At 36.0% G+C, this 25,840-nt stretch overlaps 1 protein-coding gene across 17 annotated transcripts in view; it reads left to right on the forward strand.

Annotated features, from left to right (window-relative positions):
• Positions 1 to 25,840, forward strand: part of LOC105473986 (rhomboid domain containing 1) — a 182,587-nt gene that overhangs the window by 75,030 nt on the left and 81,717 nt on the right. For 12 of the 17 annotated variants that reach the window (XR_011610094.1, XR_011610093.1, XR_011610095.1 and 9 more), the window contains exon 6: positions 3,222 to 3,365. The exons of 1 other annotated variant lie outside the window; for it this stretch is intronic. Coding sequence is in view for 7 of the 16 variants with exons in the window: in XM_071073471.1 (XP_070929572.1) it covers positions 3,222 to 3,365 (144 nt within the window). In the remaining 9 variants the exon portion in view is untranslated. Of the gene's footprint in view, positions 1 to 3,221; positions 3,366 to 24,382; positions 24,489 to 25,840 lie in introns of all 17 variants that reach the window. 4 more of the 17 variants (XR_011610096.1, XR_011610097.1, XR_011610098.1 and 1 more) reach the window with 1 other exon arrangement.

Below are 25,840 nucleotides of genomic sequence, written 5' to 3' on the forward strand. Positions count from 1 at the left end.
TATAATATTCAGATGTTTAGAGCTGTTGACTTTATTTCATTGAAGAACTGCTAGATTATTTTAAAATAAGAAATAGCATGAAGAAAAATGTTTTTCTATATCAAGAAAATGTTGCCTCAAATCATCGCATGTGTATCTGGCAATTAAAACTCTGTGTAGATGTATAATTTCTATGTGGTGAGCAAATATTCAGAGACCTTGGGTTATTTTGGCTCTTGAATTAACTGAGCATTTTTGGGGGTGGATAGGTAGAAATGCTGCTTAGATCTTACATAATAGAATGGCTTTCCACAGGGGTTTGTAAGTGATAATGAGCCGTGTGGGAAATTACCCAGTATACTTTTTGTATTCCAGTAAAATAATTGACACTCTTAGGGAATTGGGCCATTTCTCTATGCAGGGATTGCTGAAGCATCCCGTGCTATTCAGTGACGTCTCTATAAATATTCTATTAGTGTTGCAGAATGGTTGCCACTTTCTTTGATTCTTTGTGGAGAAGATATATTAATTGTGTTTTTACCATTTGTCCTCATGTGAAAGGTCTTTTTTTTTTTTTTTTTTTTTGATAAGGAATGAGAAATAAGATTTGTAAAAACACTACCATGGTCTCCTTTACTCTCAAGGTCTGAAACTTGCTGGCTGAGTGTTCCCCAACGCAGCAATGGGGGCTGAATTTTTCTGATTCTATTGGATAGAGACCAGTTTAAGAATAAGTGTTCATATTTAAAATGGTAAGATCCAAGTTCAGTTTTAAGCTATTGTGAGGATTTGGAAAATGTACTTGTCTCCTTTTCCTGTTTTAAATATCAATAATGTTAATATTTTGACATGGGAAACAGGTGAGAGAAAATATGAAAGTTGGGTTATTAGAGGTATTTAGTAAATTCTCATTAATGTTTACTGCACTGGGGCAAGGCTTTTCAGGATTAGTCTCCAAAATCCTAAACAATTTTATTTAATGTTTATTTAAATCATTCCTTTTTCTTTTACTTTCAAGGACATTCAGTAAAATAGAATCAAGTTAGAAGAGTTTTATCACCATCACTAAGAATGGACAAAAGATCTAGATAGACATTTCTCCAAGAAGATATACACATGGCCAATAAGTACATAAAATGACACTCAACATTATTAGTCATCAAAACCACAGTGAGATACCACTTCATATGCCCTAGGATGTTTGTGAATAAAAAGGCAAATAATAGCAAGTGTTAGTGAGGATGTGGAGAAATTGGAACCCACATACACTGCTTGTAGGAATAGAAAATGGTACAGTTACTTTGGAAAACATTCTGGTGATTTCTCAAATAGTTAAACAGAATTGCCATGTGATGCAGCAGTTCCACTTCTAGGTATATACTCAAAAGAAATGAAAGCGTATGTCCACATAAAAACTTGCTCACAAATGTTTATAGCAGCATTATTCATAATAGTCAAAAGGTAGAAGTAACACAAATGTCTATCAGTTGACATTGGATAAACAAAATGTGGTATAAGCCATACAGTGGAATATTATTTGCCCATAAAAAAGAATGAAGTACCGATAAATATAACAAACTTGATGAACCTGGAAAATATACTAAGTGAAATAAACTAGACACAAAATGCCACATATTACATGATTTTGTTTATATGAGCTCTCCAAAATAGGCATATTCTGCAGAGACAGAAAGTAGATTAGTGCTTGCTTAGAGCTGGAGAAGGGATGGGCGGGTGAAGATTGTTAGCTAAAGACTACATATTTCTTTTTGGGGGTGATGAAAATGTCCAAAATTGATTGTGGTAATGATGGTGCAACTCTAAAATATACTAAAAACCACTGAGTTGTATACTTTAAATTGATAAATTGTAGGGATGTCAATTATATCTCAATAAAGCTGTTCTAAAAATATCCATAGACACAATTACTTTTCATGACCAATATTTATATAAACATAATTATATTAGGCTATCGACTGAAACTAGTGTGTTTTGTCATTCGTTGTTTATATGAAAATGAAGTCTACTAGAGTGCTGATTAACAGTTTCCCTTTTAATCTTGCATATTAGGTAAATATTCATAAACAATACAACAGTGAATTTTAAATAGCGTCAGGACCAACTATCAACAATTCTGAGCATGAAATCTCAATCAATGAGATTCTGCCATTCAGTGTTCCTCTTTTGACTGGATTGTGTTTTCTTCTGTAGCCTTATTAAAGCTCTAACTCAGGCCTGTACTGCTGTACTGTGGGATAATATGGAGATCTGTCACAAAGACTCATAGTAAAGGTTAGGAATCTTCATCAACAATCCAAACCACATTATTTAAATATTTGAAACATCAACTTCAAAGAATATAATAATGGCAGGAAAGAAGAGAAAAAAATCAAACAGACTATTTTACTTCTCTCTCTTTATGCCAGAATGAGATTGGTAACCTTCTGTGGGGAACAAAAATCTCTTCCAAACAAATTCTCTATTGGCAGTTAAAGAAAATGTAAGGAATAAACTCAAACTGAAAAGATCAATGGAAATATCTTGCAAAAATGAACTTTTCTGTTATTGACCTTTATTAATAGAGTACCTAAGTTTGGTACCTAAAGCATTACTTAACGACCAAGTTGTCTCTTCTCTCTTGTTTTATCTAGCAACTCTTTTTTTTGAAGTTGTATTTTCTTTCTTGTTTTATCTAGAAACCATTTTTTGGGGGGAACTATAATCTCTGACATAGAATTACAATCACAGAGAAACTGGCTGCATCTTAATGTTGTTATTGTCTGAAGTATTCTGTGGGATCTGTATGAAACATTGGTCTGCCCCTCATTGTACAGAGCAACAAGACATTAAGACTTTATTAGCTATTGTTTCCACCATTCTCTTGACTGAAGCCAGAAGTTCACTGAAAACTCTCCAAGTATTGAGTAGCTCTAAGCTGAAAGAATCCACTCCATATGTCAATAGCTCATTCCAGTCTCTTCCCCAGGACTTCTGACTACCCTCTGAATTAATATCTCCTTTCCTCTTTAGCACATAAGGACTCAATCGTGTCCAGCTCCATGGTGGGCACTGAGGATACAGTGACAAGACGATCACCATTTGGCATCTTTTCTTATTTTGAGGATAATTATTATACCTAAAATAATGTTTTGCCTTACTTGCTTGTCCTTGCTTATACAAAACAGGAAGTATAAAACAACAGTCCATAGCTGTGTTCTAGAACCTTTTCCTTGTGTCTGTAGGCAGCTCTGGATATCAGGATTATGACCCGCATGGCAGGCCGGGTCACTATGAAGAAGCACCCAGGAACTATGACACGTACACAGCAGGACTGAGTGAAGAAGAACAGCTTGAGAGAGCTTTACAAGCCAGCCTCTGGGACCGAGGTAGGAGTCTTGTGCCCTTCAGTTATTTTAAAGCATACCTCTTGTGGTAAGGTAGCCTGAAAAAGGGCTATTTGTAGCAAATTAAATTTTAAATAGTTCAGAAAAAGGATACATAGATGAAAAATGTGTGCAGATTGTGATTACAAAGAATGGGGTGTGATGCCATATTCCCAGCAACCTAACCTAGTAAGGTGCCAGACTGGGTATGTATTGTTAAAGTGGTTCTTTTTATAGGCCTGCTGCACTCGATGCTTTGGCATTAAAGTCAAGAAACTTAAAATTCTTAGATGCATGATTAAAAAAAGAGATTTTCTTTGGAATTCATATGTGTAAAGAAGGCTCAATGTCACTAAGTATCAAAATATTGCCCATAAACCTTCCAAAAATCTCCCTCAACATCACGTGGGCTAAGAATTCAAGCTCAGGTTTGACTTCTGCTGAACCAATCTGTCTGAGGATAGAGCCTAGAAATTTGTGTTTTGAACAGGCTTTCCAGGAGTTTCTTTTACAAACCGATATCTGAAAAAACGCTGTATTTATTCTGCCGTCTTTGTTCTAGGTTTGGATTATGAGTTTGGGAATTACTGTTTTTATTGTTTGAGTAGTGACTAAAAATCAGCTATTCATTTAAAGGGCATTTGTTAACGTTTTATGTTTCATGTACAATGGTAGGTACAATAGGGAACACTGTGGTAAAAGGTGGAAACTACCCTCAGAAAGTTAACAATCTGTGTTTGGGCATATGCCTACTAGATGTGATACCACACAGGTAACCCTAGTATCAGGTGTCTAAGAGAGGCTCAAGCTAAGTGCTAGAGGTAGGGAGAAGATGGTGAGCTTTGTCATACCTAGAACTATCAGATTTTCACAGAGGAGATAGCGTTTGAGTTGGACCTTCAAGGATGTGTAGAACTTGAAGAGCTGTGGAGGGGCATTCTCTGTAGAAGTCTGAGTATCAGCATAGAAGTTAGGGTCATGTTCCGCCAGCCCTCACTTTTGAATGGACAATAAGAGAAGAAAGGGAAGAAGATTGGGAAGCTAGGCTGGGGCTGGATCACAGGGGTCCTAGAATTAAATAGGCCAAATGGAAAGCAGATTTAGTATGTGATATAAATGCCAATAGAGGTCTGCATGGAGACTGATGTGGTCAGAGTTCTGTTATAAGAATCTGGTGGTAGCAGTCATTCTGCAAACAAGATTGAGCACCCGTCGGGTACCAAGCATTATGCTAGATGATGAGAGTACATAAATTATAACAATAAAATTTCTGACTTTAGGAAATACAGTCTTAGCAGCAACAGTGTGTGTGGAGGTGGGGAATGACAACAAGCAGGGAGACAAGTTGGAAGACTATATTGCAGTAACCTGAACAAGAAAGGAAAGCCTAAATTATGAAGGTGGCAGGGGAAGTGGAGAGGAAGGCATAAATCTGTGTTTCTCAGGTGAAGAGTTTCAGAACTGTGATGATATATCAGTAATCTATCACTGTGTAAAGAATCACCCTGAGACTCATGGATTTAAACAGTAAACATTTATTCTTGCTTGTGAGTATATGAAGCAGCTGGGCCAGGCTTAGCCGATTTTGGCTAGCAAGCTAAGGTGTCTGCAGTGGTCTGCTGGGGTCTGGCTGCTCTAGGGTGGCTTCCTCTACATGCCTGCCTGACTGATGCTGGTGGTATGCCACGCCTCATTCCTCATCCAGCAGGCTAGCCTGGGCTCATTCACCAGGCCACAGCATAAGGTTTACAGGAGAGGGCAGAAATCAACAAGTCTTATGCTGGCACAGTGTCAGTTCCACTGTATTCTGTATACAGTTACTGAAGCAGGTAACAAGACTAGCTCGGATTCATGGGATAGGGAGATAGTCTCCACCTCTTAGAGGAACAGCAAAGTCACATGCAATGGTTATGGATAGAGAGAGAGGTGGAGAATTGTAGCCATTTTTGTAATCACTGTATCACATGTAGTCAGTGAACTGCCAGTATCACAATCATTCAAAAGCATGCCTTAGCCATGGAATCCTGAAATCTGGGGTAAGGGCCCACAGTCTGTATTTTAACAAATTCTGATGGTTATTCCTGTGCACACAGAGGTTTAATCACCACTGGGCTATCCATGAAATACTACAGGACACGTAGGGCAGGGCAAAACTTCTCAGCGTGGACTTCATACAGCCTGTCTCTATCCCCATCTAGGCTGATTTCACATAAAGTCCCAAGAGCCAAAGAACACAGCATTCATTAAAGGAAAGATTTGGACTTATATTTGGGGGACGTCGTCTGATTATTACCTTCGGCTAAGAAAATGTATATTCTAAAGTAGCAAGCCTTCATAAAGAGTGATGAAAAATCAGAGGGAAAAATTAGGTAGCCTGGGTGAGAATATTTGAATGTGAGACATAGAAAACCTCCCACGTTAAATGTCGTAAGAGAAAGGAAACGCAAGAGGGCAAGCTTACTTTTTGTAGTTTTATTTCTAAAGCGTTGCTATATGCCCCCATAAGTAACTATACAGGAGGTTAGTACTAGTAGTACGGGTGTTTTTTTTAGAAAGAGAGAGAAAATAATGACTTCCTTCAATAATTTGGGCTCAGAGACATGAGCATGGAAGATCTGTAGAGGAAAGCATCCTCTGATGGCCCTGGTGATTTTAGAGCAATTTTAGAGACTTGAATCTAGGTACAAAGGAAGGGTCTTACATTTGGGGAGTCAGAAGGAAGTTGGAGTAGATTTTTGAGATGTTTCCTTAAAAAATAATGTGTTTATTGTTAAGTTAATATAAGTCATTAATACTAATTTTTCCTGCTTAACAATAAATGGTATTGAAATATATACTAACAGGCGCAAAAAAAAAAAAAAAAAAAGGAAAAAGAAAACAGGCTACCTTCACAGATTTCAGAAAGTCATCTGATAGTAGTGTTGATTTTTCATAAATTTTAATCTCATTCTTAAAAAACTTCTTGTAAAAATAAGAGAGTATACTGAACAGAAATAGAAACAACATAAAATTTTTACTACCCCTATTTTAAATTATTTTTTGTTTTTTCTTATCCTTAAAACATTTCAGTGAAGTTAAGAAATTAATCATTTTTACTTAAAAAAAAAAAAAAAGTTTTTACACATCAGATGCTGTAAGACTTGCTTGGTGAGAAGAATATTTCTGGGATTATTTTGAAGCCAAAGGTTTTGTTTCTACCTCTAACTAGTTGCTTGGTCTGAAAAAATCTAGCTTCTACTTTGTGAGTATGGAGTTAAGTTCTAAAACTCCTCACAGTATAAGACTGCTAGGACTAAATGATCCAGAGTTTGTGCTGAATTATTTTTGCTATCTGACCTTTTATCTTAACAAAGTCATAGGTTTTTTTCCCCTTTTTGTCCCTTCCTCCTACACATATGTTTTCAGAATTTAAAGCCGTCTCTTCTTGCCATTCATGAAAAATCGTACAAGTACATAGAACTTGTTTGTCTCTCAAACGGCCACTTAGGACATCTGAAACAGAGTGGCCTTGTTTAGCATTTTGAATTACAGTGAATGAAATATAAAAATAAATAATTTTAAAAAGAAAAGAAATCATGAAAGTTAATAATTGATGATTTTTGAATATAGGACTTTCTAAACAGAAAAGTAATGAAAAAATTGTGGAAGATAGATCAATAAAAACTTTGACAAAGAATTCATATAATCAGTATGTAAAGAACTCATGCAATGAAGTAATTAATGCTAACTCCTATTAGGAAAATTGAAAACAATTTTAACACATAACCCAAAGACTTCTAAGTGATCAGTGTGAATCTAAAAATAATTTGCTGTATATTAGCAGAGAGTTACTTAGTTTGCTTGTCTCACCACATTTATTTTTTATTTTTATTTTTAATTTTTGTGGGTACGTAGCAGGTGTATATATTTATGGGGTACATGAGAATTTTGATACAGGCATGCAATGTATAATACGTCAGGATAAATGGAGTATCCATCACCTCAAGCATTTGTCCTTTCTTTGTGTTACAAACAATCCAGTTCTACTCTTTTAGTTATTTTTAAATGTACAAAAAAAAATTGTTGACTGTAGTCACCCTGTTGTGCATATTAAATACTAGATCTTACTCATTCTAATTATTTTTTGTACCCATTAACCGTCTTCATTTCTGCTTATCCTCCATCCCAGCATCTGGTAACCATCATTTCATCTCTATCTCCATGAGTTCATTTTAATTTATAGCTCCCACAAATAAATAAGAGCATGCAAAGTTTGTCTTTCTGTGCCTGGCTTATTCACTTAACATAGTGACCTCCAGTTCCATCTACGTTGTTGCAAATGACAGGATCTCATTTTGTTTTATGGATGAATAGTATTCTATTGTGTACAGGTACCACAGTTTCTTTATCCATTCATCTGCTGATGGATACTTAGGTTGCTCCCAAATCTTGGCTGCTGTGAATAGTGCTACAGTAAACGTGGGAATATAGATATCTCTTTGATATAATTATTTCCTTTCTTTTGGGCATATACCTAGCAGTAGAATTGCTGGATCATATGGTAGCTCTACATTTAGTTTTCTGTGGAACCTCCAAACTATTCTCCATAGTGGTTGTACTAATTTACATTCACACCAAAAGTGTACCAGGGTTCCCTTTTCTCCATATCCTCACCAGCATTTGTTACTGCCTGTCTCTTGGATAAAAGCCATTTTAACTGGAGTGAAATGATGTTTCATTGTAGTTTTGATTTGCATTTCTCTGAGGATCAATGATACTGAGAACCTTCTCTTATGCCTTTTTGTTATTTGTATGCCTTCTTTTGAGAAATGTCTATTCAGATCTTTTGCATGGCTTAAAAATTAGATTATTAGGTTTTATCCTGTATATAAGCAGCTGTTTGAACTCCTTATGTATTCTGGTTATTAACCTCTTGTCAGATGGATAGTTTGCACATATTTTTCTCCCATTCTGTGCGTTGTCTCTTCACTTTGTTGATTGTTTCCTTTCCTGTAAAGAAGGTTTTTAACATGATGTGATCCCATTTGCTGATTTTTGTTTTTTGACCTATGCTTGTGGAGTATTACTCAATAAATCTTTGCCTAATCCAATGTCCTGGAGAGATTCCCCAACATTTTCTTTTAGTAGACTCATAGTTTGAGGTCTTAGTTTTAAGTATTTAATCCATTTGAAATTGATTTTTTTATATGGTGAGAGATAGGGGTCTAGTTTCATTCTTCTGCATATGGAGATCCAGTTTTCCTAGAAGTATTTATTGAAGAGACTGTCCTTTCCCCCAGTGTATTCTCTTGGCACCTTTTTTGAAAATGAGATCACCAGAAATGTATGGATTTGTTTCTGGATTCTCTATTCTCTTCCACCGATCTGTGTGTCTGGTTTAATGCCAGTGCCATGGTCTTTTGGTTATTATAGCTTTGTAGTATAATTCAAAGTGGGGTAATGTGATCCTTCCAGTTTGCGTCCTTCTGCTCAGGATAGCTTTGGCTATTTTTGGTCTTCTGTGGTTCCATGTAAATATTACCATTACTTTTTCTATTTCTGTGACGAATGTCATTGGTATTTTGATAGGGGTTGCATTGAATCTGTAGTTTGCTTTGGTTAGTATGGACATTTTAACAATATTGAGTCTTCCAATCCATGAACATGGAATATCTTTCCACTTTTTGTGTCTGCTTCAGTGTTTTCATCAATATTTTATAGTTTTCATTGTAGAGATCTTTGACTTCTTTGATAAAGTTAATTCCTAGGTATTTTATTTTACTTGTAGCTATTTTAAATGGGATTACTTTCTTGTTTTTTCAGATTGTTCACTGTTAATATATTGAACTGCTGCTGACTTTTGTATGTTGATTTTGTATCCTGCAACTTTCCTGAATTTATCAGTTTTAATAGTTTTTTGGTGGAATTTTGGGGTTTTTCCAAGTATAAGATCCATACCACCTGCAAACAAAAATAATCTGGCTTCTTCCTTTCCAATTTGGATGCCCTTTATTTATTTGTCTTGTCTGATTGCTCTAGCTAGGACTTCCAGTACTGTGTTGAATAGCAGTGGTGAAAGTGAGCATCTTTGTTGTGTTCCAGATCTTAGGGGAAAGGCTTTCAGTTTTTCCCCTTTCAACATGATACTAGCTGTTAGTCTGTCATATGTGGCTTTTATTGTGTTGAGGAATATTCCTTCTATACTCATTTTTTAGGGTTTTTTGTCATGAAGGGATGTTGAATTTTATCAAGTGCTTTTTCCACATCAATCGAAATGACCATATGGTTTTTGTCCTTCATTCTGTTGATATCGTGTATCACATTGATTGATTTGCTTATGTTAAACCGTCCTTGCAGCACTGGGATAAATCCCAAATGGTCATAATGAATTATCTTTTTAATATGTTGAATTCAATTTGCTATTATCCTTGAATCAATGTTCATCAGGGATATTAGCCTGTAGTTTTCTTTGATATCTTTGTCTGGTTTTGGTATCAGGATAATACTGGCCTCATAGAATTAGTGTGGAAGTATTCCCTCTGCCTCTATTTTTTAAAATAGTTTGTGTTGGATTGGTATTCATTCCTTTTTAAACATTTGGTAAAATTTAGCAGTGAAGCCATTGGGTCCTGGGCTTTTCTTTGCTGGGAAACTTTTTATTACGGCACCAATCTCATTACTTTGTATTCGTTTATTTAGGTTTTGGGTTTCTTCATGGTTTAATCTTGGTAAGTTGTGTGTGTCTAGGAATTTATTCATTTCTTCTAGGTTTTCCAATTTATTGGCATACAGTTGCTCATAGTAGCCTTTAACAAGCCTTTGAATTTCTGTAGAATAGGTTTTAATGTCTAGTTTTAATCTCATTTTTGTTTGGGTCTTCTTTTTTTCTTAGCCTGGCTAAAGGTGTGTTGATTTTGTTTATGTTTTCAAAAGAACAACTTTTTGTTTCATTAATCCTTTGTATTTTTTTTCGTTTCATTTAGTTCTACTCTTAACTTTATTACTTTTCTTCTACTATTTTTTTGTTTTGTTTTGTTTGCTTTTGCTTTTCCAGTAGTTTAAGATGAATCATTATGTTATTTGAAGTTTTTCTACCTTTTAGATATAGGCACCTATTGCTATAAACTTGCCTCTTAGTCCTGCTTTCACTGTACCCCATAGGTTTCAGTATGTTGTGTTTGTATTATAATTTGTTTCAAGAAATTTTTGAATTTCATTCTTAATTTCCTCATTAACCCACTGGTCATTTAGGAACATACTGTTCACTTCCATATATTTGTATAGTTTCGCAAATTCCTTTTTAGTGATTTCTAATCTTACTCCATGGTGGTCAGAGATGATACTTGATATAATTTCAGTTTTTCTGAACTTTTTAAAAGACTTTTTTGTGGCCTAACATATGGTCTACCGTTGAGAAGGATTCATGTGCTGAGGAAAATAATGTGTGTTCTGCAGCTGTTGGATGAAATGTTCTATAAATATCTGTTAGGTCTGTTTGGTCTATATTGCAGATTAAGTGTTACTTTTCTTTGTCGAGTATCTTTCTGGAACATTTTTCCATTGCTTTAAGTGGGGTGTTGAAGTCTCCAGCTATTATTGTATTGGGATCGATCTCTCTCTTAAGCTCTAATAATATTTGCTTTATGTATCTGTGTGCCCCAGTGTTAGATGCATATATATTTATAATTGATATATCCTCTTACTGAATTGACTGACCCCTTTATCATAATATAATTACATTGTCCCTTTTTATAGTTTTTATCTTCAAATCTGTTTTGTCTGATATAACCATAGCTGCTCCTGTTCTTTACTGGTTTCCACTGGAAGGAAATATCTTTTTCCATTTCTTTGTTTTCAATCTATATTATGTATTTTCTTTCTTTTTTTTTCTTGTTTTTTTTTTTTTTTTTTTTTTTGAGACAGAGTCTCACTCTGTTGCCCAGGCTAGAGTGCAGTGGTGTGATCTTGGCTCACTGCAAGCTCCATCTCCCAGGTTCACACCATTCTCCTGCCTCAGCCTCCCAAGTAGCTGGGACTACAGGTGCGTGCCACCATGCCCAGCTAATTTTTTGTATTTTTAGTAGAGTGTTAACCAGGATGGTCTCGATCCCCTGACCTCATTATCCACCCGCCTTGGCCTCCCAAAGTGCTGGGATTACAGGCGTGAGCCACTGTGCCTGGCCTCTATATGCATTTTCATTCTCTATAGGTGAAGTGTGTTTCTTGTAGGCAACAGATCATTGGACCTTGTTTTTTAATGCATTCATTCTATTCTGCATCATTTAGTCTTTTTTCATTTAATGCTATTAATGTTTAGTAAGGATTTACTCCTACCATTTTGTTATTAGTTTTCTGATTGTTTTGTGGTCTTCCCTTTCCTCTTCCCTTCCTTCCTGTCTTCCTTGTAGTGAGTGATGTTCTCTGGAGGTATGTTTTAATTTCTTGCTTTTTATTTTTTGTGTATCTGTTGTATATTTTTTGATTTCTGATTACCATGAGGCTTGAAATTAATATGACCTATTATTTTAAACTGATAACAACTTAACACTGATTGCATAAAGAAACAAGCAAGCAAAGAGAAAATCAATAAAAACTCTACACTTTAACTTTGTCCCCCTAGTTTTTAGCTTTTGTTTCTACTTACATTTCATTATACTGTTTATGTTTGAAAAATTGTTGTAGTTATTATTTTTGTTTGGTTCATCTTTTAGTCTTTCTACTCAAGATATGAATAGCTTACACACCACAATTACATGTGTCTTTTTATTCGTTTTTCTGTGTGCTTGCTATTACCAGTGAGTTTTGTACCTTCAGATGATTTTTTATTGCTCATTAACATCCTTTTCTTTCAGACATAAGAACTCCCTTTAGCATTTCTTGTAGGACATGTCTGGCATTGATGAAATCTCTCAGCTTTTCTTGGGAAATTTTTTATTTTGCCTTCATGTTTGAAGGATATTTTCGCTGGATATACTATTCTAGGATAAAAGTTTTTTGGTTTTTTTCCCCTTCAGCACTTTAAATATATCATGCCATTCTCTCCTTGCCTGTAAGGTTTCCACTGAAGTCTGCTGTCAGAACTACTGGAACTCCATTGTATGTTATTTGTTTCTTTTCTCTTGCTGTTTTTAGGATCCTTTCTTTTTCCTTGACCTTTGGGAGTTTGATTATTAAATGTCTTGAGATAGTCTTACTTGGATCAAATCTGTTTGATGTTCTGTAACTGTCTTGTACTTGAATATTGACATCTTTCTCTAGGTTTGGAAAGTTCTGTTATTACCCTTTGAATAAACTTTCTACCTCTATCCCCCTCTCTCTCCATCCTCTTTAAGGCCAATAACACTTTGATTTGCACTTTTAGGGCTATTTTCTAGATACTGAAGGTGTACTTCATTCCTTTTGTCTCCTGTCACTGTGTGTTTTCAAATAGCCTGTCTTCAGGGTCATTAATTCTTTCTTCTGCTTGGTCAATTGTGATGCATTCTTGAGTATGTCAATTACATTTTTCAACTCCAGAATTTTTTCTGGATTCGTTTTAATTATTTCAATGTCTTTGTCAAATTTATCTGATAGGAATCTCTCCCTTCAGGGAAGTGGGGTCCCCTCTGGCCCAGGACAGGTCCAGAAATGCTTTCCCAGAGCCAAGGCCTGGAATCGGGTACCCCAAGAGCCTGCTTGATGCTCTACCCTGCTGTGGCCAAGCTGGTACCTAAGCTGCAAGACAAAGTTCCCTTCCTCACTTCTTTCCTCAAGCAGAAGGAGTCTCTCCCCATAGCCACCATCTTGGGAATGTGCTTGGGTCACACTGAAGCCAGCATGTCTCTGAGTCTCACCAGATACCAGGGGCTGAGTACTGCCTGTTTACCACGGTGGCCTATTCAGGTCCCTAGAGCCCTTTAGTCAGTAGGTGATGAATCCTGCGAGGATTGAGTCTTTCTCTTCAAGGCAGAAGGTTTTCTTCTGGCCCAGCATGTGTCTAGAAATGATGCCTGGTAACTAGAGCCTGGAATAGGGGCCTCAGGACTCTGCTCGATACCCTATCCTACTGTGGCTGAGCTGGTATCCAAGTCGCAAAACACATTTTTCTTTACTCTTCCATTTCCTCTCCTCAAGCACTGGGAAATAGTCTCTTCCAGAGCTGCGAGCTGCAGTGCCTAAGGAGGGGTAAACAACGACTGGCTTGGCTGTCCCGGCTGATGTCTCACTGGAAGGCATGTCCCCCAAGTCCTGGCTCTGAGCCCAGCACAGCACCAGAGCTTACCCAAGAATTGCAGGCCTTGTGGCTCGGACTGCCTTTCAAGTTTATTTAGGACCCCAGAGCACTTTTGCGCATGGTGTCAGGGCCGGATGGAACTCAGGTTCTGGCCATTGGGATGGGCAATTCCCCTCTGGCCTGGGCTGGTCTAAATGCGCCCTCTCTGGATGCTGGCTAAGTTCTGCTCAGTATTGCTTTCTGGCAGTGCTGAGTTCCAGTGGGCTATCCACAATCACTGTGCTCTCCCTCCCCCAAGTACACAGATTCTCTGTCTGTGCTACCAGGGGATGGATGAGGAGTGGCATGGCAATTCAAGACTGTCTTTCCTTCTCCCTTCAGTGCCTCTTTCAGTGTTGTGAAGTTAAAACCAGGTACTGTGATTACTCACATGATCTTTGGTTCTTATGAAGGTGATGATTTCTGCAGATAGTTTTTCAGTTTGGTGTTCCTCTGAGAAGGACGATCTGTAAAGGTTTCTATTTGGCCATCTTGCTCCACCTCCCTCTATCTCACCACATTTAATGTTGGTGGTGATAACAGACATTTCTATATGCTGCAGATGTGAATGCAAATTGGTGTAACCTTTCTGGAAAACATATTGGAAATGTATAATCAAGAGGCTTACTACGTTCAGTGATTTCTTGACTAAGAATCTAGCCTGAGGAAATTATTAATAGAGAGATGGTCCAATATTTGTTTATAAGTTACTTATTCCCTAATTAAATTTAAAAACAAAAACTTAAATACATTGAAATTTGCACAACCATGTGTGCAAGGGTGAAATCAGTATGGTTTCATTGTAAAATGGAAATATTAGGCATCTATTAAAAACATTTTTGAAAAATTTAGTGGCATGAAAATATGATTACAACATAATTGCTGAATGAAAAAAAGTAAGGCACAAAATAGTATGTACCATATGGCCAGAAATTTATGAAATAAGCCAATTCAAACCAAATATTTTTCCATAGGAAAAAAAAAATGAAAAAGGCCTTTGACAAATGTCTACTTGATTCTTACACGTAGACAATTACAATGGTTTCGAAGGAAAATAAAACTCAAATTGATATAAATTTTTATAAAGCTGCTTCCTTTGCCATTGTCAGTTACTGCATAATTCACTTAAGGAGTCTTTTTAGATCTGTTTCCTTGAAACTAGTTTCATGTGCTGTTCAAAACATTCATTCAAAATAAAATTCTGTGGTCAAATAAGCTTGGAAAATATGTAATTAATTGGTTTCTTAATTGCAGAGCTAATTATAATCATAAGTAGTATACCAGTGTCACTGTGGATATTCAAGGAGGTATGGTTTGCAGTATTTCCCAAATTTATTTGAATGTAGAGTTTGTGTGTTTATGTGTATATGTGTTTGAGAGGGGAAAGGGAAGAGGAGGAGAGGGAGGGAGGATAGAAGAGAGAAACCAGAATTGTTTGGGCTGAACCCTCTGACAGGTTTGGAGACATCTTGTTACTTTGTCTCTAAATCCTTCAATGTGTATCTTTTAAAAATAAGGGCAATTGTGCTACTTATCTAAACATCATGGCCACATCAAAGAATATTAGCAGGAATCCCCTAATAACACCTAACATTTAGTCCAAATACGAAATTTTCTAATTTTCTCAAAGAGTATCTTTTATAGTCAGGTTTTCAAGGTTCTGATGTTGCATTTGATTATTTCTTTTTAATATAAAAACCATACCATGCCCTTTGTATGATTTAATTTTTCAGGACACTAGTCTCATTGAATGGTACGTGTTTCTTATTTCTTCATGGTGTATTTAAATAGTTCTCTGCATTTCTGTATATTGGCACTTACATTTGAGGACTTGATTAATTGGATTTGGATTACACATTTTTAGCAAGAAAATGTCATAGGTAATGCTGTGTTCTTCAGATTGCATCAGGTCAGGAGATACACAGTGTGAAGCCATCCCACTAATACTTGGTTACTAGTTTCAGAAAGTGACTGACAAATCTCTCTGTTACAAAGGTAAATTTTTCCCTTTGCTCTTTGCATGTTCCACATGAGGCGATACTATGTCGCCATATGAATATCCTGTTTCCTAAAAATTACTTGAAAACCTTTCAAGTAATGGTTTTTGTAGTCTTTGGTGATTTTTTTACAAGACTAAATATTAGTCATGTATTATGCACTTCTGTATAATAACTGATCACCTATCAGTTATTTCTTTGGGTTCCTTGTTAATATTTTTATTTCTTTAAAATTTATAGTAAAATTTACTCCTTGTGGTGTACACTTATGTGAGCTTTGTCAGAAGCATAGAGTGGTTTATCATAACAATCTAGATACAGCACAGTTGTATCACTCCAGAAAATCACCCATCACTCTCCCTTTGCAATCAACCTCCCCTGACCCTTGATCCTCAACAAGCACTGTTCTCTTCTCCATCTCCTGAACTTTGCTTTTACCAGCATGTCATATAAATGAAATCACACAATATTTAGCTTTGAGGGATCAGACTTCTTTCACTTAGCAAAGTTTATTTGTGATTCATCCCTTTAACTATATTGATAATTTTCTTCTCTTTTATGGTTGAATCATACTCTAGTGTATAGATATACCAGAAGTTTTTTGTTTTTGTTTTTGTTTTTGTTTTTTTAATCCTTTCACCAATTGAAGGACATTTGGGTTGATTCCAGGTTTGACATTTATGAATAAAGCTACTATAAAAATTTACATACAGGACTTTGTGTGAATATAAGTTTTCATGTCACCTAGGTAAGCACATAGGAGTAGGGTTGCTGGATTATATATAGTAAATTTATGTTTAACTTTATAAGAATCTGCCTGTTTTCCTAAGTGTTTGTACCAGTTTTCATTCCTGCGGGCAGTATATGAGAGTTCCAGTTACTCTTGGTTCTCCCAGCATTTGGTATTTTCAGTTGTTTTTATCTCAGCCATTCTAATAGGTGTCAGGTTGTAGTTTTCATTTATATTTCTCTAACGACTAATGATGTTTCTGTTTATCGGCCACCTGTATATCTTCTTTGCTGAAGTTTCTGTTCCATTATTTTGTGTACTTTTAATTGGATTGTTTGTTTTCTTATGATTGAATTTTGGGAATTCTTTATATGTTCTGAATAAAAGTGCTTCATAAGATATGTGATTTGCAAATATTTTCCCTGAGTCTGTGGCTTTCTTCCCCCATTCTCTTAAAAGTATCTTTCATGGCACAAAAGTTTTTAATTTTGATGAAGCAAATTTATCAATGTGTCAAACTTTTAGTGCCATATCTAAGAATCTTTTGACCTAACCCAAGACCATGATTTTCTGCTACATTTTCTTTCTTTTTTTTTTTTTTTAATTATACTTTAAGTTCTAGGGTACATGTGCACAACGTGCAGATTTGTTACGTATGTATACATGTGCCATGTTGGTGTGCTACACCCATTAACTTGTCATTTACATTAGGTATATCTCCTAATGCTATCCCTCCCCCTCCTCCCCACAGTAGGACCCAGTGTGTGATGTTCCCCTTCCTGTGTCCAAGTGATCTCATTGTTCAATTCTCACCTATGAGTGAGAACATGCGGTGTTTGGTTTTCTGTTCTTGTGATAGTTTGCTGAGAATGATGGTTTCCAGCTGCATCCATGTCCCTACAAAGGACACGAACTCATCCTTTTTTACGGCTGCATAGTGCCACATTTTCTTAATCCAGTCTGTCGCTGATGGACATTTTCTGCTACATTTTTAGGAGTTCCACGGTCTTAAAATGTACATTTAGATATATAGCCCATTTTGAGTTAGTTTTATATAAGATGTGAGGTATGAACCAAAGTTCATTTCTTGCTTGTGAACTTCGAAATATTTCAGCACCATTTGTCAAAACGACTATCAGTTCTCCAATGAATTGCCTTTGTACTTTTTTCAAACAACAATTGAATATGTTTACGTCTATCTATTTCTGAAAATGGAAAAAAAATTGAAATCAGATATCTTCTCAGACCATTGGAGAGTAAAACTAGAAATCAAATCTAAAAGGAATCCTCACAACCACATAAATACATGGAAATTAAGCAAATCTGCTCCTATATGATTTTTAGGTTAACAATGATACCAAGATGGAAATTAAATAATTCTTCAAGATGAATTATAATAGTGACACAAGATATCAAAACCTCTGGGATATAGCAAAAGCAGTGCTAAGAGGAAACTTTATAGGGCTAAATGCCTACATCAGAAAGTCTGAAAGATCACAAATTGACAACCTAATGTCACACCTCAGGGAAGTAGAGAAATGAGAACCAACTAAACCTAAAGCTAGAAGAAGAAAAGAAATAACAAAGATCAGAGCAGAATTAAAAGAAATTGCAACAACAACAAAAAGATCAATGAAACAAAAAGTTGGCTCTTTGAAGAGATAAACAAAATCAGAGACCATTGGCTATCTCAACGATGAAAAGAAGAGAAGATCCAAATAAGCTGAATTAGAAATTAAAATGGAGACATTACAACCATCATCACAGAAATACAAAAGACCATTTGTGATTACTGTGAACACCTCTATGCATACAAACTAGAAAATCTGGAGGAAATGGATAAATCCCTGGAATTATACAACCCTCTTAGCTTTAATCAGCAAGAAATAGAAATCCAGAACAGACCAGTAATAACCAGTGAGATTGAATTCATAATTTTAAAAATTGCCAACAAAAAAAGCCCATTGCCAGACAGATTCACAGCCAAATTCTACCAGACTCTCAAAGAATTGGTAGCAGTCCTACTGAAACTATTCCAAAAGACTGAGAAAGAGGGAATCCTCCCTAACTCATTCTATGAAGCCAGTATCACCATGCTACCAAAGCCAGGAAATGACATAACAAAAGAAGAAAAATGCAGACAAATATCTCTGATGAATGTAGATGCAAAAACTTGCAACAAAATACTAGCAAACTGAACCCAACAGCACATCCAAACAATAATTTACCATGAATAAATGAGTGTCATCCCTGGGTTGCAGGATGGTTCAACATACACAAGTTAATAAATGTGATTCATCACACAAACAGAATTAAAAACAACCATATGATCATCTCAATAGATGCATAAAAAGCATTTGCTAAAGTCCAGCATCCCTTTATGATAAAAAATGTCAACAAACTAGGAATTAAAGGAACATACCTCCACAAAATAAAAGCTGTCTATGACAGACTTACAGCCAACATCATACTGAATGGGAGAAAAGGTGAAGAGAATTCCCTCTAAGAACTGGAACAAGACAAGGATGCCCACTTTCACCACTCTATTCAACACATTACTGGAAGTCCTAGCTAGAGCAGTCAGGCAAGAGAAAGAAAGGACATTCAAATTGGAAGAGAGTCAAAATGTCTCTGCTGATGATGTGATTGTATACTTAGAAAACCCAAAAGACGACTCCAAAAGACTTCCTAGATTTTATAAATGAATTCAGTAAAGTCTCAGGTTACAAAACTAATATATACAAATCAGTAGCACTGCTGTACACCAACAGCCACTAAGCTGAGAATCAAATCAAGAACTCAACCCCTTTTATGATAGCTGCAAACAAACAAACAAAACAAAACAAAAACTGGGAATAAACTTAACAAAGGAGGTGAAAGATCTCTACAAGGAAAACTATAAAATACTGCTCAAAGAAATCATAGATGATACAAACAAACAAATATATGTCCCATGTTCAAGTATTGGAAGAATCAATATCACAAAAATGACCATAATACCTAAAGCAATCTACATATTCAATGCAATTCCTATCAAGATACTAACACTGTTTTTGACAGAAATGGAAAAAAATAACCCTAAAATTCATATGGAACCAAAAATGAGCCTGAATAGCCAAAGCAATCCTAAGCAAAAAAAACAAATCCGGAGGCATCACATTACTTGACTTCAAATTACACTCCAAGGCTGTAGTAACCAAAACAGCATGGTACTGATATAAAAGTAGATACAAAGACCAGTGGAACAGAATAGAGAACCCAGAAATAAAGCCAAATACTTAAAACCAGCTGATCTTCAACAAAACTTAAAACATTAATTGGGGAATGGACACCCTGTTCAATAAATGGAGCTGGGAAAACTTAGCCACATGCAGAAGAATGAAACTGTATCCCTGTCTCTCACCATATAAAAAATTAAGGTGAATTAGAGACTTAAATCTAAGACTGAAACCATAAAAATTCTAGAAGAAAACCTAGGAAAAACTCTTCTGGACATTGGCCTAGGCAAAGAATTTATGAGTAAGACCCCCAAAGCAAATGCAACAAAAACAAAAATAAATGGGAGCCAGTTAAATTAAGAAGTTTCTGCATGGCAAAAGAAATAATTATCAGAGTAAACATACAACCCACAGAATGGGAGGAAATATTTGCAAATTATGTATCTGACAAAGGACTAATATTCAGAATCTACAATGAATTCAAACAAATCAACAAGAAAAAAAAAAAGCCCGTCAAAAACTGGGCAAGTGACATGAATAAGACATTTCTCAAAAGAATATATACAAGTGACCAAGAAACGTATGAAAAAAATGCTTAACACCAGTAATCTTCAGGGAAATACAAATTCAAACCACAATATGAGATTCTACCTTACCCCAACTGGAGTGACCATTACTAAAAAGTCAAAAAACAATAGGTGTTGGCGTGGATGTGGGGAAAAGGGAATGCTTATACACTGATGGTAGGAATGTAAAGTAGTTACCTCTATGGAAAACAGTATGGAGATTTTTCAAAGAACTAAATGTAGATCTTCCGTTTGATTCAGCAATCCCACTACTGATTATCTCCTCAAAGGAAAAGAAGTTATTATATCAAAAGAAGTCATTATGCACACCTGCATGTGTTTGTTTATTGCAGCGTAGTTAACAGTTGCAAAGATACGGAAACAAGTGTCCATCAACCAATGAGTAAAGAAAATGTGGTATATATACACCACAGAATGCTACTCAGCCATAAAAAGAATGAAATAATGTCTTTTGCAGCAACTTGGATGGGGCTGCTGGAGGCCAATATTCTAAGTATTAATAACTCAGGAATAGAAAACCAAATACCATATGTTCTCACTTATAAGTGGGAGCTAAACTATGAGTATGCAAAGACACACAGAGTTGTATAACAGACTTTTGAGACTCAGAAGGGGAAATGGTGAGAGATTAAAAAGCCTACATATTGGATACAATGTACACTACTCAGGTGATGAGTGCACTAAAATCAGCTCCTCCATATGTTTTCTTAGATTTATACCGAAGTATTTGATTTTTTTTGTAGGATGAGGTTTACTATTTTAAAAATATTTTCTCTATCTGTTGAGATGATTATATACTTTTTCTTTTTTATTAGCATACTATATTACTTTGATTTTCAAAGTTGAAGCAGGTTTGCATTCCCAGGATAACTCTCACCTGGTTGTGCTGTATTACACTTCATCCTGGTTAAAATGCCATGTGCACCTGAAAAGAACGTGTATTCTGCTGCTGTTGGATAGAATGTTCTATTTAAGTGTTATTTAGATGAACTTAGCTGATAGTTTTTTCTGGGTCTTGTATATCCCTACTGATTGTCTACTTGTTTTATTGAATACTGTGAGTATTTTGAATTACATGGGATAATTATGAGTAATATTGAATACCTTGAATACCTGTTGTTGCAATAGTTACTCTGGACACATCAAAGACTTCAAATTCCTTTATTTTTAGGATGGGCCTCATTTATCAGAGGGTTTTTCTCAGTGCCTGCTTGAACTTCAGTTTCAGGTCCTCCTTTTGTGCTGTGACTCGGATACGTTCTCCTTCCACTCCCTTGTCCCTCTCCCGGTGGTATACTGCAATTACTTGTTGCTCCACGCTTTGTAGTCTGGTGATGAGAGGCAAGTTATGGGTATGTCCTGATTAAGCCTTAGTCTGAGGCAGTTACTGTGCCCCTGGGTTTGGCAGTATGGCCTCCTCAGTGTTCTTGCCCCTCCCCCAGATTTAGAGGGTATGTTTTGTTTTTCTTGCTTTTCCCTTCTTAAAGTTGCCATATGCTTTCACTAGCTCCCCAAGGGAAATGGTGGTTCTACTAGTCCGTTCTCACACTGCTATGAAGAAATACCTGAGACAGAGTAATTTATAAAGGAAAGAGGTTTTATTGACTCACAGTTCCACATTGCTGGGGAGGCCTCAAGAAGCTTACAATCATGGTGGAAGGCAAAGGAGAAGCAGGCACCTTCTTTGCAGGGTGGCAGGACGGAGTAAGTGCAAGCAGGGGAAATGCCAGAGGCTTATAAAACCATCAGATCTCGTGAGAACTCACTGTCACAAGAACAGCATGGAGGAAACCGCCCCTGTGATCTAATTACCTCCACGTGGGGATTATGGGGATTACAATTCAAGATGAGATTTGGGTGGGGACACATCCAAACCCTATCAGTGGTTTTTGCTCTTATTTAAGGCATTATTCCATAGGGTCTCTATTCCTGGAGTGGGTGCTGTTCTTTTCCCACTGTACCATAATGACAAAGGATCCTTTCTCTGGACTCTCACCAGTCTTTCTTGTGAGACCAGATGAAGTTCTGAGAAGAGCCTGAATAGAAAGTGGGTGTGAATTTCTTTATATCATAGCCCCCTGGGGATTCTGGGTTCCCTTGCTTGCTTACAGTCAGCCTTTACCAATCTCACAATTTGGCCGAAATTTTTTCACTGGTGACCAGCAGAGTCTGTCCTAGGTGAGCAAGTGCTCATGTATCATTTTAGATTTACATTTGTTTAGTTGGTTGGTCTACAACCTCAGGTCTTTGATGGGTTCAAGAAAAGTTATTAGGTACTCTCTCTGAATCTACTCTGGCTTGGAAGGCTGCCCAATTTAAAAAAAAAAAAGTTAATTTGTGGATTATGTAGCATTTATGTTTTTGTAAGGATGAGAGTGATGCTCTTTCCAGCTTTCTACATCCCAAGAGGAAGCTAGGAGCATTCGTTATTCTTCATTGGGGTTTGAATCATCATTCCTTGCATACTATTTACCAGATTTTGTTTTCTTACATAAAGAGGATTTTTCCATCATGAAATAGATAGAACTATAGTTTCTTTTTAAAAGTCTGGGTAAATAACTCTCTCTTGGATTCCAAGGTTTTAGACTAAGGAGTTAATGTAATAGTTAGCAATAATACTGAGTTTTGAAAAGACCCACTAACAAGCTCATTTGGTAGAAAGAATGCCAGTACCCCAGCGAAACATCCAGTACTCTTTATAGTCATGCATTACATAATGTTTTGCTCAGCAACAGACCACATATGTGACAGTGGTCCCATAACATTATAAAATTATATTTTCACTGTACCTTTGCTATGTTCAGATACACAAATACCATTGCGTTACACTCGCTTATGGTATTCACCACAGAATCATGCTATAGAGGTTCGTAGCCTAGGATTAATAGGCTATACTGTGTAGCCTACATGTGTAGTCGGCTGTGCCCTGTAGGTAGGTTTGTGTAACTACACTTGATAATGACCACACAATGGCAAAATGGCCTAATGATACATTTTTCAGAACGTATCCCTGTGGTTAAGTGATGCATGACTGTCCTCTCAAACTTTTCTCTTAGTTAAATAAATTGTAAGGGTAAATTTAAAAATCAAGGTAGCAACTTTTAACCTCAGAATTTGCTATTATCGTATGTCATAATAGTATCTGGCCATAATTACAAGTCCTAAAGATCATGCCAGGAATAATCATGCCTAAGCTGCCTTTGTAGAAAAAATATCGAAATTTCTATTATTTCTAGGGGCTTGAACGTTTACTACTACTAACAGAAATCTTATCTTGTTCTGTTGGCAGTCTCAGCTTTTATAAGTGAGTCCAAGAGGCTGCTGATACCACAATAATAGAAAAATTTTGGAAAGGAGCCATCTTTTTCTTTGAGTCAAAAGGCAGATGCCAACTAGGAACATTAGCTCATTGCATTTTTTTCTCCCCCGCCCCCGCATCCCTCCATGTATAATTTGTGCCTTTTTCTTTCTTTTTTTTTTTAAATAGCCTGCCACCAGGTTAACCTGGTGCTGGGTACAAAGCTCTGTCCTTTTCAATTTCTGTCTGCCAGCGTGCAGCATGGGTACTGGTTGAAGCCGGAAATCCTTACTGACATGTGGAGTAACTTGTGCTTCTTTTCTTAGATTCTTCTGAAAGGCAAATGGCAATAATCACACTTTGGCTGTCTTGTGAAAAAATCAAGCAGAATTGTCACCCCCAACCCTGCACTACCCAGTTGGGGTTGCTGCATAGCATATTTGAAACTATGATGGCATATACTACAAAAGTCTTGGCTAGAGAATGAAACTGATGGCTGCTTTGTTTCTTAGTCTCTCGATGTAAAAATCGGGAAAGCCATATTAGAAAAAAATATTTAGATTTCAAATTAATATGTAGTGCTTTGTTAAGAGAACATTTAGTGATCCCTTTGAATCCTGTTTATAAGCATCATCTATTCATAGGAACCAATTGAGATACACTTAAAGTTTAAAAAAAAGGAGATAATTTATTTAATTAAGTTGTACATTTTTCTTTTTTCTGATGCAACATCAAGGTATGTAAAATTAACGTTTGTCTTATTGTATGGAAATGTTTGTGAAAAATTGGATAAATTATGTTCATGTTCTTTTTATCTTTTATGGTGTGTTACAAAGAAAAAATGATGGGAATTTCAGTGACCTGAGTTTCATTCCTAGCATAACCATTAACTAACTTTATTTGTGCTGTGAGTCACTGAATCTGATCAGATCTCAGTTTTATTTTTATGTTTTTTATAGTGAAGGAATTAAATTGGGTATGCTTCAAAGTCTCTTCCAGTTCCATTATTCTGAGGAGAACATAACTAAAAAGAGATGGGAATTTGGGGAGATGTCAGGAATACTGGTGAGTTTTTGACATATAAGTCTCAGGGCTTACAGATGAAAGATCTCTGAAAGATACATTCAAACAGCTATACAAAGCAGATCTAACTTGATAAACACATGTATTAGTTGGTAGTACCTTATTCAGTTGCGTGATTATGTGAGCCTTTATTGGCCCAGTGCAGGCATAATGCAATTGGCAATTTTTAACGTATGCAAATTTTCACTGCTGCCTTGCTTGGCATAGCAGAAGCATTACAGCCAGGACAGAGATGTATGACTAATTCTGTGTGACCACTTCTTTTTTTTTTTTTTTAAAGTAATTTGGTGTGTTCTCCCCCAGGAAAACTTCCTATGTAATAAAAAAGTACCATCTGCCAGATTGTCTAAAAGCAATTTCAATGCAAAAAAACCCACTTGCTTTAGATTACTGATTCTTACTTGCTGCTCTGTGTATTGAAGGTTTTCATTTCAGTGAATAAAAGTTTGATATTTGAGAATGTGTCTAGATGCAAAATTTTACAACAGATTGTGCTTATATCTGCATTTACGGTGCTATAAGATTGTACTTAGATTGTGCTCATATCTACCTGTACTTTTTCAAATCTATGAAATTAGGTTCCATAATTTAAAATATTAACTAAAGCTCAGCCATTGCTTTAAAAAAGAGAGAGATACATGGAATTTAAATGTTTGGGAAACTGACATTAATAGTTATCTGTGAATTAATTTATATGTAATCTTTGCTACCTGCCCTCCATAATAATCATTTATTGAAAGTTATTATTTGGATGCTGATGAGAAGATTTAACAATAAAAGCATAAACAAAACTGTAGTGAATTAATTCTACCCATATCCCCCACAACTGATGGAGACTACGTTTGGGGCTACCAAATCTTAATGATTTCAGAAATATTTCTTTGCACACTCATGATGTTGCTCAGTATCATCATTCATTCTGCTTCTCAACAGAACCTTATTTGAGCCCTTCATATGTGTCAGCATTATAGGCAGCTAAGCACTGTAGGCTATAGAATGAATAAATCTTGTTGATCACTATCAAGGTAAAAATATTCTTCTTTCTGCCAAACGACAAGCGATTTAAACGATCTATTTCAGTTAAGCTAAGCAATATATTAGATTTCAGAAAGAGATATAGTAACTTTTGACTTCAAGTGAGATAATTGCTTTACTTATCAATATGTGACATTCTCTACTTCAGCAACCATGATTCCCTATTATGAAAGAATTTACAGAAAATGAAGTTGATTATAATACAGTGATTTAGATACTCAAGTTATTTATATAATTTTTAGCCTCAGAAGTTTTTGATGTGTATGTTCTGTACTTAATGAGATCACATATAATTGAAG

This window comes from Macaca nemestrina, chromosome 11 (assembly GCF_043159975.1).
Source record: "Macaca nemestrina isolate mMacNem1 chromosome 11, mMacNem.hap1, whole genome shotgun sequence".
Lineage (NCBI taxonomy): Eukaryota > Metazoa > Chordata > Mammalia > Primates > Cercopithecidae > Macaca > Macaca nemestrina.